The 15,699-nt window shown below is 38.3% G+C and overlaps 1 protein-coding gene across 2 annotated transcripts; it reads left to right on the top strand.

Annotated features, from left to right (window-relative positions):
* The first annotated feature begins 12,165 nt into the window (after positions 1-12,165).
* Positions 12,166-15,251, top strand: LOC131677828 (eukaryotic translation initiation factor 4E type 2). Of its 2 annotated transcripts, none has more exons than XM_058957890.1 (4): positions 12,166-12,353; positions 12,554-12,710; positions 12,767-12,889; positions 14,815-15,251. In XM_058957890.1, the coding sequence occupies exons 1-4, from the start codon at positions 12,343-12,345 to the stop codon at positions 15,136-15,138; spliced, it is 615 nt and encodes a 204-aa protein (XP_058813873.1). In that variant the 5' UTR covers positions 12,166-12,342; the 3' UTR covers positions 15,139-15,251. The 2 variants fall into 2 exon arrangements, with proteins under 2 accessions (XP_058813873.1, XP_058813872.1); XM_058957889.1 differs by having other exon boundaries at positions 12,166-12,362.
* Positions 15,252-15,699: the final 448 nt, after the last annotated feature.

Genomic DNA, 15,699 nt, shown 5'->3' with positions numbered 1-15,699 from the left:
AGTGTTTAAAAATACTTTTGTTGTAATTAATGTTGATGTGCAATTACTTAAGTATTTAAAGTACATATTTGTATACCGTTTCTTCAAAACGTCATATCTAAGGCCGCATACAGAGTTGCCGCGAGAAGCTGAGCTGGGGCTGGTACTGGCATTAGAGTGCGAGAAACCTGCTTGCTGCAAACCAAAGGGATGATGTCAGAGTGAAAGCCGAGCGGATCTGCGCCGACTGCCTGTTTTTACTCTGACAGGTTTTACTTGATATGCTGCAAGCAGATTTCTCGCATGCTAATGTCAGTGCCAGTCCCAGCTCAGCTTCTCGAGGCCACTGTGTAAGCGGCCTAACAAATGTGAACAAACTGAGTTTATTATGCCAAATAAAAGCTAAGCATTGACTCTTTATCGTCCACAAATAATGGAGAAAAATAATAACTCTTTACATGTTATTTTTTTCTCTAACGACTTTTGGCTCAGACCTATTGGTCCATAAAGCCAGGTCTTGTGAATTATGGTGTTGCAAGAACCCTCTAAGAACGGTTGGTTTCAAAATCGTCCAATGAGGGACATTCGTTGGACCAATTTGGACAACGTCCAAATAACCGTTCAACGAACGTCCATCGTTGGACCCGTGTTGAACGATTTTGAAACAATTTTTTGGACGTCTCAGTGGGAATGATCGAATTGACTGTCGCGTAATTGAGTTCTTGTCGCCCGGTCTCACGAACACTTTCTTAGCTTCCTGGTTGAAAACAATCCCATTTGATTTTGCCGTCTTTGTTTATTATTTTCCACCAGTTAGTGATGTAGTGTTTGTGTCATGTGCCGTATACGTGCATGAGCCGTAGAAAAGTCTATTTTGCTGCCGTAAGGTGTGACATAGTACTTTTATGCGTTTGCGTTAAGACTTTATCAGTAATTGATTGATTGATTTTTTTTCAACCGATTTGTGTGAATAAGCTCAAACATTTTTTTTTCTGTTGCATCCAAGTAGCGAGTCAATAACTTGCACTCATTGAGTTTTCTTCTGACTAGTATTGTTTGGAGAGGTATTTTGTTTTGAAGTAAATTGAAATTTAGACGTATTGTTTTATATTTTGGGCAATCGTATAAGATGTGGTGGAGATCCTCCGATGTGTTGCAATTGTCGCAATTACCGGATGGTATAAAATTCCATTGTGCTAGTCTGTCTTTGGTTGCGGTATGTCCTGATCTTATTCTTGATAACATTATTGCGTCTAAAGTCTGTAAGCTCATTGATTTGAACCAGGGTACTGGTTTGACTGTTTTTGAGTGTTCGTAATGGAATTTTCCCTTATTTTCTGAAATTTTATTATATTTTTCTTGCCATTGGTTCCATATTTCATTTTTAAATATATTATACAGGTCACTTTTGCTGTAGTTTATGTATTCGATGTAATTTTTTGTTGTTCCTAGTTTTGCTGCTGTGTCCGCTCTGTCGTTTGCGATTAGGTTGATGTGTCCTGGTATCCACTGTATTTGAACTTTTGTTATGTTAGACTGTAGTATTTTGTTAATTAGTTCTGTAATGAGTACATAGTCCGTTTTAGTTAGGTTTAGTAGAAGTGTACATACTGCTTGACTGTCCGTGAAGATGACTATGTTTGTAATATTTTACGATATGGTGTATTCTATAGCTTTTGAAATTGCTACTATTTCTGCGCTCATAATAGTGAAGCCCGTGTTTAGCCTACCACTGTATGATAGCTTCTCTTGTGGATCATAATAACCATATCCTACTATGGCGTTAATTATAGATCCGTCTGTGTACATATGATATGCCGATTTGTAATTTTTTTTATTAGGTTTAGTACTATATTCTTTTGTATTTCGCTTGGTAAATTTTTCTTCTTTAAACCGGTTATTTCGTTATTTACTGCGATCCTGTTTTTCACTATTTGTTCAGAGGCTGTTAATTCTACATTCTTACCCATTTGAAAAAAACTGAAAATTATTGAGCGATGCTATTTTTTCTAGGTAACTGCTATGCTTTGGAATGTAGTTTAATTTCATCATGGTGGATAGATTATCGATTATGGGGCTTTTATTGTAATATAGTGTGGTTGTTAATTCTTTTAATGTCAATTGTTCTGCTCTTAGCTTCAATTGGAGTTTACCTGCTTCAAATAGCACTACTTGATTTGGTGTTGAACGGAGCAATCTAAGTAAGGTTCTGATTGCTAAGTGGTGTGCTGACTCTAGTTTCGCGAAGGCAGTGTTAGATGCTGATGCTATTACTGTATTTGCGTATTCCAAGTGAGGTTGTACTAATGCTTTAGTTAGTTGTAGCATTTAAGCTGGGTGCGCTCCACTTCTTTTTCTACTTATCATTTTAACCCTTAAATGCGCAATGTTGTTTTAAAACAACATTGCGAAAACCATCTTAAAATTATCAGAGTAACGTATTAATCCTGAGAGACAATTTTCAGAAAATTTGAAAAAAATTGCTTTGTGCCTTTAAGGGTTAAGTATATTTATTTTTGATTTAGCTTTTGCTATTGCTTGATCAATATGTTTTTTAAATGACATTTTATGATCTATGTGAACTCCTAAAATTTTATGGTTTTCTTTTATACTTATCGGATTATTGTTGATGTTAATATTTATTGTAGGATTAAATTTGTTTGTGAATATAATTGAAGCTAATTTGTCTGGATTTAAACTCATACCCAATTCATTACATACTTTTGATATTCTCGAAAGAAATCTATTCATTTTATTACTAGCTACTGAAATGCTGTATCCTGTGACTATTGCCGTGAAGTCGTCTGCAAATTGAACCAGCACTTCATCTTCTTCATCTTTGACTGCTGTATGGCTTATTTTGGTGTAGATATTGAATAGAACTGGGGACAGTGAGCAACCCTGTGGGAGTCCTTGGTTTGTAATTCTTGTTATTTCTCGGCCGTCATTGAGTTTGAGTATTGTTACCCTTTCTTTCAGATATGCATTTATCCAGTTTAGTAATTCTGTGGGTGTATTTTCTCTCTGTAGTGTTTTCAATAGAATGTCTATGTTGACTTTGTCAAACGCTTTGCTCATGTCTAAGAATGTCGCTATTGATATTTCTCTTTCTCGTTAACCCCACAAAATAAGCCGGATGAACTTCGTTTGAAAATTCGATCGTGAACCTACAAATGGACCTATATAACAAATGTACACAAACGGAGAGTTAAGTAATATCTTAAAGAGGAGTAAAAATACTTCATAATAAATATAAAGTCATTTATAAATGATTCACAATCAATAAAAAACAAAACGGCGGGACCGACTTTCAACTTTAAACAAGCCGCCAGGCGGATTACGCCTCTGCATTTCTAACGTAGTGTGTACGGGCGAAATTGACAGCATCATTGCTTACAAAGCCCGTAAACAGAGTCGCCCTAAACAAAAACCAACTGCTTGATACGCCCGGGAAGAATAAAAATTTTCCCCTCCGGCGAGCACGGCGAAACCCACATTTGGTTTTTTTCTGGCGACACTGCAGGGCGAAATTGTGAGTGATCAAAATAAGAGGACGACTCAAAAATGGCCTAATCAACATTTCATAACAACACTCGGCGAAATATATTTTTTTCAATTTTATCAACGAAAACGTTATTATATAAAATATTTTCGTAATGCTTCCGAAAACTAGTATTGTTTTGAAGTGTTTCAATACATTTCAAAGCGCAGTATGCAAACACTGTTAAAATACGATTTAATTTTTTGAAGCGAATTTTCAAAGCTATTTTTCTCGATTCGATATCATTGCGTCTTCGGCCCTTTGGTCGGTTCATGATCGAATTCTCGGTGGTTTGTTTACATGGGAGTTACGTGAGTTCGAATGTAACAGATGAATACCCGTTGCACTCGCACTCTTGCAACCAGTGATGCCACAAGTACAGATTTATCTAGAATGGTACAGATTTTTGAAGTGTTTCTGGTACAGATTCTGTACGGTACAGATTACAGATTTTTGTGAAAAAGTACAGCCCGGTCAGCATGGCAAGCAGAAAGTTAGCTAGGGTTGCCACCCCTCCGGGTTTGACCCGGAGACTCCGGTTTTCGGGAGCGATCTCCAGGTCTCCGGGTTTTACATCAATTTCTTCGGGTTTGGTGGGAAGAAGCATAGGTTCATTTTTTGGAATTAATTGATTCTTTACAAAATATTTAAAAAGTCTGAATAAACTATTACTCTGGTTCAGATTTCTTTTCCCCTACTAACCCTTCGTTTCAAGGTGGCGAAGAGTTCACCAAATATTGCTAATTTCTTTCACAAAGCAATGAAAATGAAAAACAAATAAAATTTACAACAAATTAACCGTCCGGAAGTCGCGCTAGTGCACTGAGTGCACGCTGCTCTGAAAATCTAGCGAAATCGTCTTAGGGGACCAGCGGCTGCTCGTTCGGTAAGCCATATGCGCGGCTTCCGGAGGGTTAAGGAAAGTAATATTTCGCTATGTGCTACAATTGAAATGTTACATTCCACTAAGTCGCTCAAAATGGTGTAAAAAGTTATTTTACTGCAATTTTACCAAATCATTTCACTCTTAGTGGTGCTTATCACCAGCTGCACTAAGGTCTGGCAGATTTGTTCTAATCCAACTGACTAGGTCAACATAAAACGAATTCTTGCGGTGTTGTTGCTACTCCAGCAGCGATCCTTAACTGGGCTAGGGAGGTGAGTTTTGCCCCTTTGCTGCGAAATTAAAATTTGTTGGTGACGAATAACCGACACCACATAGTGTGATGTCGCAGCTCTGCCTCCTTTGCTCTCCTTCTTCTGTTAGTTGTGGAGAGCAATGCTCGTTCGACCTCCACAGTGAGAGTAGCTGGTGCTTTTGTATTCTTGGCACTTAGTCAGGTAAGTGAAATACTACACCACAATAAACCGATAAAACCGACCTCAAGCGTGAAAAATTTACAGTTTTACTTTAACGTTCTAATAAAAAGCGATTAAAGTGCTCTAAAATGCCTAGCAATCGCTTTGATTCCAATTTCTGTCTCGTTCCACTCAAAACCCACCACCCCCCAGATCAGTGAAAATCTCCGGGTTAAAGCCACTCCAGAGGTGGCAACCCTAAAGTTAGCAAAAGTTGAGCAAAGCGAAATTGATGCTGGCAGAGTTTCTGCGAGCATTTTGCGCGATTTGTGCGAGAATTCTGGCAACGAATTCGCTCAAACGCAACAACCGTTTCTGACAGAAGCGGTTAAACCAACCGATGCTGCTCATTTTTTTCTAGAATCGAGCCAGAAATGTGCGGCCAAAATCTCTGCACGCTTGCTGCCACATCTTTGTCAGATGTTTTGCTCGATTCGTGCTAAATTCTACCAGGTAGAAATTGCCAGGATCTTTGCACAGTTTATGTCCGAGTTATGCCAGGGTTTAGCTCGGTTCCTGTCAAAATTTGCCAGAAAACGCGAGCGAAACCGAGTTCGCGCTAGCTCAACTAACCCGACAGGATACGCGCAGAAATCTAACAGGGCTGCCAAACCAAGACTTACAGAAATCTAGCAGAGTGGTCTCTGCCAGAAAATTTGCTCACTGGGAGATTGGTACAGATTTTTATATGACAGCAAGGTTATGTAATTTAACACTGTGATGTATCCCAGTAAATAGCAGGTAAACGTAGAGTTAGGCCGCTGACAGAGTGATGGCGAGAAGATGAAGTGGAGCTGACTGAGCTTGAACTGATAAATAAATAAATAACTAAACTGAAGCTGACATTAGAAAGCGATGTGCGAGAAACCTGCTTCCAGCAAAATCATTCCTTTTCCCCCTTTCAGAGTGAAAACCGAGCGGATCTACTCGGAGTGTCTACGTATACTTTGGCATGCTCCATTTGATTTGCTGCAAGCAGGTTTCTCGCATCGTCATGTATGGTAATGCTCAGCTTCTCGCCGCCATTCTATCAGCGGTATTAGGTTACAAACAAAGTAGCGGCGAGCTGATATTGACATTACCCAGTCAATCTGATCCATAATTCTGACTGGTTTCTTGCAAAATTCCAGTTTAAATAAAACAACCGATTCCGAGTTCTGGTCTGGTTTCCTCGAATAAAAAATCAGTATAAGAAAAATGATTTTTTTAAAACAACTTTGTTATTGTTTGGGTACAGAATCCGGTAGATTTTTCTAGAGAAGAGTACAGATAGAAAAGATTTTTCAACTCCCGGTACAGATTTAATCGTGGCAACACTGTCGGTTGGTTTAACCCTACCCACTGAGACGTCCAAAAAATTGTTTCAAAATCGTTCAACACGGGTCCAACGATAGACGTTCGTTGAACGGTTATTTGGACGTTGTCCAAATTGGTCCAACGATCGTCCGTCATTGGACGATTTTGAAACCAACCGTTCTTAGAGGGTAGGATTAGGCTGTGCACGCTGGCGAAGTCGACATAACTTTGACTTTTACTGTGAGCCGTGTTTACCAACACTGCCATTTAGCTGTGAAGCAATGTTGGTAAACACGGCTCACAGTAAAAGTCAAATTTATGTCGACTTTGTCAGCGTGCACAGCCTAATAGGATCCGCCAGCTGACTTCTTCTTATATTTTGCTAATCCCTGCTGAAAACGACATACCCCCACTCGACCAATGTTGCCAAAATATTTGTTTTGTTACAATCGTGTCCAAAACTTCTGATGAAAATATTTTATATTATGTATTAATTTCACGCTCCGGGAAAAATCAATGATTTAGTCTTTATATCCGCATTTAAATGATCATTACGGGTTTTCCATCGGAATACAGCAAAGCAAAATAATATATATTTGTTGTTGGCCATTACGTGAAAATATTTATATAAAATATTTCCATGTTCTTTATTTTTGTAAGTTGCTTTCTGAGTCGAGCACCCTCATTCACAAGATCAATCTTCTCTGTTCGCATTTAGTTTAAATATTCTAAAACTACTTTTTTGCAAGGCTTAATTTTTGTTTAGTTTGTATAGGTATATAGGTTTGTTCCAGTACTTCATGTGATTTTTTCGGAGAAAACAGCAGTAGAAAATAACACGCTCCTATTTACACAGATGATTGATGCAGTTGAAAACTGTAAAATTCAACTGTATCGATAATACTAAAAGAAGAACAAGAAGCGATTTCCGAAATAGCTTTCTCACGGTTTGCTCCAAAGTATTGCGAATCTTTTCTTAAATCCACATTGCGACTATTCAGCCATGCGCCACCGGGCCGTGCGTTGAGTTACGCGCCCATCTAGTCTGCATCAGTGCGAGTGAGAAAACATTTTGACGTTTGTTTTTGTTTCGACCGCACTCATGTGTATCCCATATAGCAACAACTCGACGAAATGCTATATTATCTCGCGATAGACAATACTCCCAATTTACTCGGCGCTGGAACAAAGACAATTTTTACATGAAGTTGAAAATGTTTTCATACTTAGGCTAAATAGTCAGTTACTCGGTTAGACTTCGAAAAGAGACATTTCCGCATTAATCCCCACACCGCGCTACCGGATCTCTCGGAAACCTGTAGAACTTCAGTTCTGGATAATATGTTTGAATTCGTCTGCTAGAAAATGCCTTGCACTTCATAATTACAGACGGACGTTATGGAAAGAAAGCGGTATCTCGGGAAAACAAAAAAAACACAGTAAACAATCGTCGTTTTACATTTAATGTCACAATACAACACTTCCAAGCAGCCCTTTCGTACTTTTAGTTTCCAAGCCGAACGTTTGCTAATGTCACTTTCGTCCAATCACGAGCTGGTTCAGAATTGGTTCAAAAACAGGGGACGGAGCTGGCGGATCCTATCCTAGGTTTAACCGCTTCTGTCAGAAACGGTTGTTGCATTTGAGCGAATTCGTTGCCAGAATTCTCGCACAAATCGCGCAAAATGCTCGCAAAAACTCTGCCAGCATCAATTTCGCTTTGCTCAACTTTTGCCAGAGGGGGAACAACTTGACAGCTCCTATACAAATCGTTGAAACCACTTTTTTTTGGGTCTGTGGGTCTAAAATGGCGGATCAATCTTTATTCAAGAGAAATTTCTAAAAAAAGCGTAAACTTGTTCACAGTGAAAATTTTCTTATTCAGATTTTTTTACTTCCAATAATTCATTTTTGAAAACTTTTTGGGTTTGGTGTTGTTTTATTATAAAAATAATGCATCTTTATTCCGATGCATTATTTTTAAATGATTCATGATTTTTTGGAATCATCAGCATACAAACAAGCGCTGACCGGGGCAAGCAGAAAGTTAGCAAAAGTTGAGCAAAGCGAAATTGATGCTGGCAGAGTTTCTGCGAGCATTTTGCGTGATTTGTGCGAGAATTCTGGCAACGAATTCGCTCAAGTGCAACAACCGTTTCTGACAGAAGCGGTTAAACCAACCGATGCTGCTCACTTTTATTCAGAATCCAGTCAGAAATGTATGGCCAAGATCTCTGCACGGTTCCTGCCACATCTTTGTCAGATGTTTTGCTCGATTCGTGCTAAATTCTACCAGGTAGGAATTGCCAGGATCTTTGCACAGTTTATGTCCGAGTTATGCCAAGATTTTGCTCGGTTCCTGTTAAAATTTGCCAGAAAACGCGAGCGAAACCGAGTTCGCCTTAGCTCAACTAATCCGACAGGATATGCGCATAAGTCTAACAGGGCTGCCAAACCAAGACTTACAGAAATCTAGCAAAGCAGTCTCTGTCAGAAAATTTGCTCACTGGGCTGGGGTATGCTTGGCTGGCTGGGACTTAATTCGTTTTCAGGTTCCACTGACACAACCGATTCTAGTTAAAATCGATTGTTACTGGAGCCGGAATACTAACTAGAAGGCTAGAATGCGGGCTCATTTCCGGCTGAACTTTACTGAGATATAGCTTCCTTTTGAAGATACATTTGAAATCTAGTGAATTGACATTTTTTACTTTTTGAACAAGGTAAAAAAACTACCCATTTTATGTATTCAATTTGCCCATTTTCGGAAGTTATTCGAGCTGTCAAAAAATGGGATATTTTATTTTTGGGTTTCTAACGATGAGTACTTTTTATCCATTTCACAACTACTCGATGAGGTAATGTCAATGGGTATATCTTAACAATGGGTGAAAAATTCATAATTATTTCAAGCGAGTTAACCTGCAAACTAAGGATCGTAGTGGAACTTGCAAACTATCGGCCTGCATCGGAGCCCGTGGCGGAAACGGAACTTTTCGGTAATGCTCCGAAAACAACGGCTGTTTAGACTACTGAGGATGTTGCAAATATGCACCAGTTCGTCATTTTTAGAGCAGCCAAAAGATCCAACCATCAAAAATATATCGTTGGCGGTTTTATTTTGTTAAGGAGTTTTGGAATAGGATCTCTATCTAGATTCCTATACTTCAATAAGGAGACAATAATGTGAAATGAATGTTATTTTAGTTTTTTTAATTCAGAAATAATTCTATTGACAGTATTTTTTCATTCTGGCGCGATTTTTATGAATGCATTTTGTTGTAACAGTTCTGCGAAAAATAATGGGTAAAACATACACAGGTTGACGTACAAGGTCTGTACTCATTTATGGGTACAAACTTTTAACCCATTTAATTAGGGTTACCAACCGTCCTTATTTTAAAGGACATGTCCTTATTTTCTAAGTTTCTGGAAAGCGTCCTTATTTTACTTCAAATGTCCTTAATTTTAGTCTCAAACCTTTACATATACAGGGTGGTTCAACATGAGGTTTTTAACAGGGCATTTTCTAGTAGTTAACGGGTACTAACTGCAAACTGTCATGCTATTGTAGTTTAGTATTGTTTGCCATTTCATAATGGAAAGATTTACAAATTATTCAACTACATTTCGAAAATCAGCGAGCTGTGAAAAACGTGTTTAGTGCACTCCGAGTATAATATGGTCGACATAATCGGCCAACTGACTCCACTATTCGCCATGGCCAATCAAACAGTAAGAGTTTCAGTTCTCGTTATTGGATGATTAGCGAACAAATCGACCACATCCAGCACGCAGCGAAGAAAACATATCGGCGGGGACATCCCCAAGCATTGGAAACCAACACTACTCGAGTAATTAGCCAGATACCACTTGGAATACTCGAGTCTGTAATCAAAAATTGGACAAGTCGAATGGACTACCTCGAGCGCCAACATGGTCATTATTTAAAAGAAATTGTTTTCAAACAATAAATGGCAAAAAATGTTCTTTCGATTGACAAATAAACATTTCGCGATTTACTCCATTTTTCATTTTTTTTGCTAGATTAAAAAAAACGTCATGACGAATCACCCTGTATTAAATTATTCAGATCAACTTTATTCCAAGAGAATCAATTTCAATTTTCAATTCCTTCCAGTGATTTTTTGTTAATGTATAATGGTTAATGGTTTGGCCAAAGTGGTTATCCTCGTTCAGTATTGGCAGTACACCATTCTAATTTGTCTCGATCGAGATTCAACGTCATAGTTCAAGCGCTGGAAAATTAGCCAGAATTCCGACTGTTTTTTCAGGATTCTCGCTCAAGTGACATAACTGGCATAACATTTGGCAGGAATGTCCTTAATTTGCTCTCAGTCCATTTGGTAACCCTAATTTAATGGGTTATTCAACTTTTATTGAAAATGCGTAGTTTCCCACTGAGACGTCCAAAAAATTTTCAAAATCGTTCAACACGGGTCCGATGATGGACGTTCGTTGAACGGTTATTTAGAACGAACGTCCACAGAGAACAGACATCCACGATCGAACAAAAATATTTAAAAAACGTGTGTAAACATTTGAATCAATATACGATAAACACTAGCGCCGCCACACCAACCTATCCCAACTATCCGTCAAATCCATTCCGGAACCGGTTCGAAATCCTGAATGGATTCAGTATGGAATCTTGCTCAAAGAAAACAACCGATTTCGACTCTATCGGTTGATGCATTTGAGCTGGAATTCATGCTGGAAGTCCGAACCGGTTCCGGACTAGGTTGACTGGGTAAAGGAATAGCCGCTGTCAATTCTGTCGAATTCAGCCACAAAAAAACATGACTATAATAGCGCACCTAGTTTGGATATCCCAACTACCTGCGAAACCGTTAGAGATTTTACACAAGTTGAATACTGAAGATGGACGTCTGTTCTCTGTGGAACGTCCTTCATTAGACTTTTCTACGACTCAGGTACGTACACGTCACATGACACAAACACTGCATCACTAGCTGGTGGAAAATAATAAACAAAGACGGCAAAATCAAATGGGATTGTTTTCAACCATGAACCCGGTCAAACCATTCGAAATTTGATTCGGAATCCTGAATGGAGTCAGTCGATTCTGAAACCGATTGAGTAGGAATCGGTTGTTGCATTTGATTTGGAATCCATAACGACTCCATTCAGGATTCCGAATCAAATTCCGAATGGTTTGACCGGGAATGGGTACTTTATTTTATCAGTGAATTAAGACAATTTTGTTAAGAAATTTGATTAATTTCTGCCAGAATTCTTTCGCAAGAATTCTGTCAGAATTTAGTCAGATTTCTTCATAAAATTATCTTCAAAAAATAGAAAAATGTCTTCACAACATTTCAAATGTCTAGCTGAATTCTGGCATTGTCATTTTCATAACTTTGATAGATGACTAATTTCTGACAGAATTCTTGCGCAAAATCAACAACCGATTCCAAGACTTGGTTCTTCCCAGTAAAGTTCATCCGGAAAATGAGCAGGAATGCTAGCTGGTTCTAGTTTGTATTCCGGCTCTACACGGAAACAAAAAACTACCTAAAATTGAGTTCCTTTGACTCAATCTCGTGGTATCGTGGGGGAACTTAAAATTAGGTAAACCGTGTTGAAGGTAGTTTCCATTTAACCACGGCAAAAATTACAACTCATTGATAGGTTTTTTATACTCAAATTTAAGTTGAATTTACCTAATTTTGAGTTCACCCCAAACAACTCAAAAGTAACTTCCCCCACGGAAGATCTCGACTGAGTCGAACCTCTCGTTTTGTTTTTGACAACACTAATAAGTGCGAAAGCGACGCACAACTCAAAAGTAAGTTAAAAGAACTTTTCTGCAGGTTGTTTTATTTAACCGTGTAGTGACGCAATCGATTATAACTAGAATTGTTTGTGTCACTTGAACCGGAATACTTGCTAGATCCTGCCAGAATTCCGGCTCATTTTCCGACTAATACTAAACTTACTGCGTTGAAGACAAATGAAGACATTTCATTAGTAAAAGAAAACATGTATGACTGGTGTTGTTTTCTGTAAAATAAAGTTGAATTTAGTTGAGTTATAATAAAATAAGTATAAATATAGAGGAATCTGTGATAAGGTCGAAAGCTCGCATAGCAAAGAAGAAAGTTCACAAAATAATTAAGGAAAAAATGACTAACAAGTACGATGCGTAAGTTTCTTGCCATATATGTGGTATACTATGCAGCGAGTGCACATTCTAGGTTATATTTTCATATAATTTGTAGTTTTATTGCGTTCGAAAATCTGTTAGTTTACATTACATCAGGTCAGGGAAATACACTGCCTGAAAATTATTCCTCTGCATCGTCTTCATGATTTTATCAATAATTTCTATTTCAGATTAAAACCCTACGGTAGTGATAGCGATGATAGTGGCGATGAAGGAACTGATTTCGATGTTGACAAGTTAGAGCCCTTAGACGTTGGCCCAGGAGAACACAAATTGCAGTACACCTACTGTTTATGGTTTGGGAAAAAAGGCTCGCACCGAGCTGCGGTGAGAGATCAATAAATTATAAAACTATAAAAAAAGAAAATAACGATTTTTTTTAGGAGTATGGAAAATCACTTCACTTTGTTGGGCGCTGTGCCAGTGTTGAGCAGTGGTGGACATTGTATTGTCATCTTATAAAACCAACGGTTTTGAATCCCTTCCGCAAGCTACATCTTTTCAAGGTATATTTTTTCAAACGCCATTTAACTTAATTCTATCAATCGTTAAGTGGCAATAGTCTAGTTTAGCGACTTTAGTGAAGAAATGTTTTTTAAAAAAATATTCGTAAGCGGCGGCTCCTCGCAAGTAAAAATGCTCCACTAGTTTGCCCGGTTTACTCAAACAAAGAGGCTACGATTAGTTTAAATCCGACAGCACATGCAAAACGTGATTTGGGGCATCCAAATTAAGCGGTGGTTTTTTACCTATTTTTTCTTTGCTAAATAAATGAAGGCATAGTCTAATCCGCCGCTCGAAATTTATGCGAAGAGAGGCACAATAGGGAATCGCATAGCATAGTTATACATCCCTATAGCGTTTTGCTGCGTCACTGTACTGCCACTATACGCGTAAGTATCCCATGTGCTATGGGATTCCCTATACTGCCGCTAGAAGCATAATTGTCCCATGTGTATAGGGATTCCCATGGCACATGGGACAATTATGCTTCTAGCGGCAGTATACACATGGGACAGTTATGCGTAGAGCGGCAGTGTAGAGAAAAATGAGAATGTATGGTAGGACGGGGCAAGATAGCCACCCTGGCCAAATGAGCACCACTCTATTTAACATCGAAAATGATGTTTTGCCTGAATTTGAGTAAAGATACCTTTGAATAAAGAAATGACAACATAAGTTTTCTGAAATATGCCAAAAATTACCTTTACAATATCGATAATTGAAAAAGTTGCTACACTATGCAATTTGTTCCATTCTGTATAAGATCGGTGCCACAAAATTAGGTTCAAATAATTAGCTTGCTTGTTTTTCATTTGAATAAAATTCACCCGTAGTATTTGAACGGAATTCATTCTGCAGCCGCTATTGAGCTATCTACACAATTATAAGAGCACACACAAGCATTAGCTGATCCGATATATCTTGAATTATGAGAAGAGCTTTTAAGGTATGACAACGGTAGACACACGACGTGTTTTCTTAAAATTTTATCCATATAATCTTGTACCCGTTCAATGCGGCTGCTTTATGTATTTTGTCCTTCTGAAAAGACCTCTTGTGTAACCTTAAGGACAAGGTGGCCCTGGAGGAGGACTTATTTAGATTTCACGTAGAAAGTAGACATTGAGCTTAGGGTGCTCATCGCTCATCTTGCTCCGTCCTACTCTAACAAATACTGTTTGTTTTTGTGTTGGTTTTGGATTGCAAATTTTTTGGTTCAGTCACTCACAATAGTCAACGCTTATTCAAGTGTTATCAGACTACGCTATCGCTCAGTCGCGTTTAAACTAAACATAGCTCCTAGGTTTCCGTAAAGCGAGCATATGAAAGGATTAAAGTTATGCTTCCATTGGCTGGTCGTCCAAACCGTACTACAAGGACAACGCACCTGACGTAACGGCCGTCCACGTTGGCTGTATTGATATCCAACTTGCGCCCAGGGATTTATGTATTTGAGCTCAAAATACGCTATTCTTCAGGAATCAGGAGTCACTAAACATGACGCTTATTCGTTCAGGTTGAATTTGGAATTGTTCATATTAGTACCTTCAAATCAAATCAAAAGCATACTATCATAAACTAGATAGGTATAGATTTTCAAATAGCCCTCATGAAACAGATGTATTCCGCTTAATTCCATTATAATTATAAAGAATTGCAGTTGCATTTCACCATTTCAGTGATATGAACACTGAAAAAGACTATACGTCGTAGTCGTAATACTAGTATCTGTTGTTTGATGTTGAAATGCTACTGCATTTCATTATTATTATAGTGAAAAATGAAATCTGTCTTAAGGTTAATTGTGAAATTTTACTAGGTCTCAAAAAGTTTTAATTTTTTTTAAATTCTCATTGACTATTTAACATATCACTGTGTGATTTACATAAAACAATACTAATATACCTTTTATTAATTTTCGTTATAGAGTGGCATAAAACCCATGTGGGAGGACCCAGGAAATATACGCGGTGGCAAGTGGGTTATCCGCCTAAAAAAGAATAAAATTGATCGAGCTTGGGAAAACGTATGCATGGCAATGCTGGGAGAGCAATTCCTTGTAGGACCCGAGATATGCGGAGTAGTGCTATCAACACAATTTCCAGAAGATTTGTTATCCATTTGGAATAGAACGGCTACCGATACCACCAGTACAAATCGGATTCGTGACACGTTGAGGCGAATTCTTAACCTACCTCCTTCGACACACATGGAATACAAACCACACTGCGACAGTCTCAAGTACCTTTGAAATTGTAGCTTACAAATCCTGCTGTCGAGTCATTATTTGCTGTTTGCTGTTTTTTTCTCGCGATAAAATAAACAACTCAAAATTTGCTAGTTGTGACAGCTAATGATTGATTATTCTGAACTTGTTACCCGTGTCATTCAGGAAAGATTTGCCCAACCTTCCTTGTCATCGCTGCAGTACATCTCTCATTTTTATTTCGGTTCACAACAAAGATCGGTATTGCACTTTCCGGAAGTGCAATATCGATCTTTGTCGAAAATGCGTTCATTTTGCCATGAACTAAGATGTCGTCTAAATAATTGGAGAAAAGTGAGTCTAGTTATGTACGTTATGCAAACTAGGCTCGATGGCGGATCCAAGACATAGTGTCTCGATCATATACATTTGGAACAACATCAGATGTTTCAAACTTCTCAACTCCTATTCGACAGCTCTCACAACGCCACCCATGTTGCGGCTTGGTAAGGCCAAACTGGTATCGAGGGGGGTCAATTGAGGTTATGTGACGTATTCTTGATGGTCACATCATTAGCTTCTGCATTAGAATCGTTAGACAGCCTT

Source organism: Topomyia yanbarensis, chromosome 1 (assembly GCF_030247195.1).
Source record: "Topomyia yanbarensis strain Yona2022 chromosome 1, ASM3024719v1, whole genome shotgun sequence".
Lineage (NCBI taxonomy): Eukaryota > Metazoa > Arthropoda > Insecta > Diptera > Culicidae > Topomyia > Topomyia yanbarensis.
This window is presented reverse-complemented; position numbering and strand designations above follow the sequence as displayed.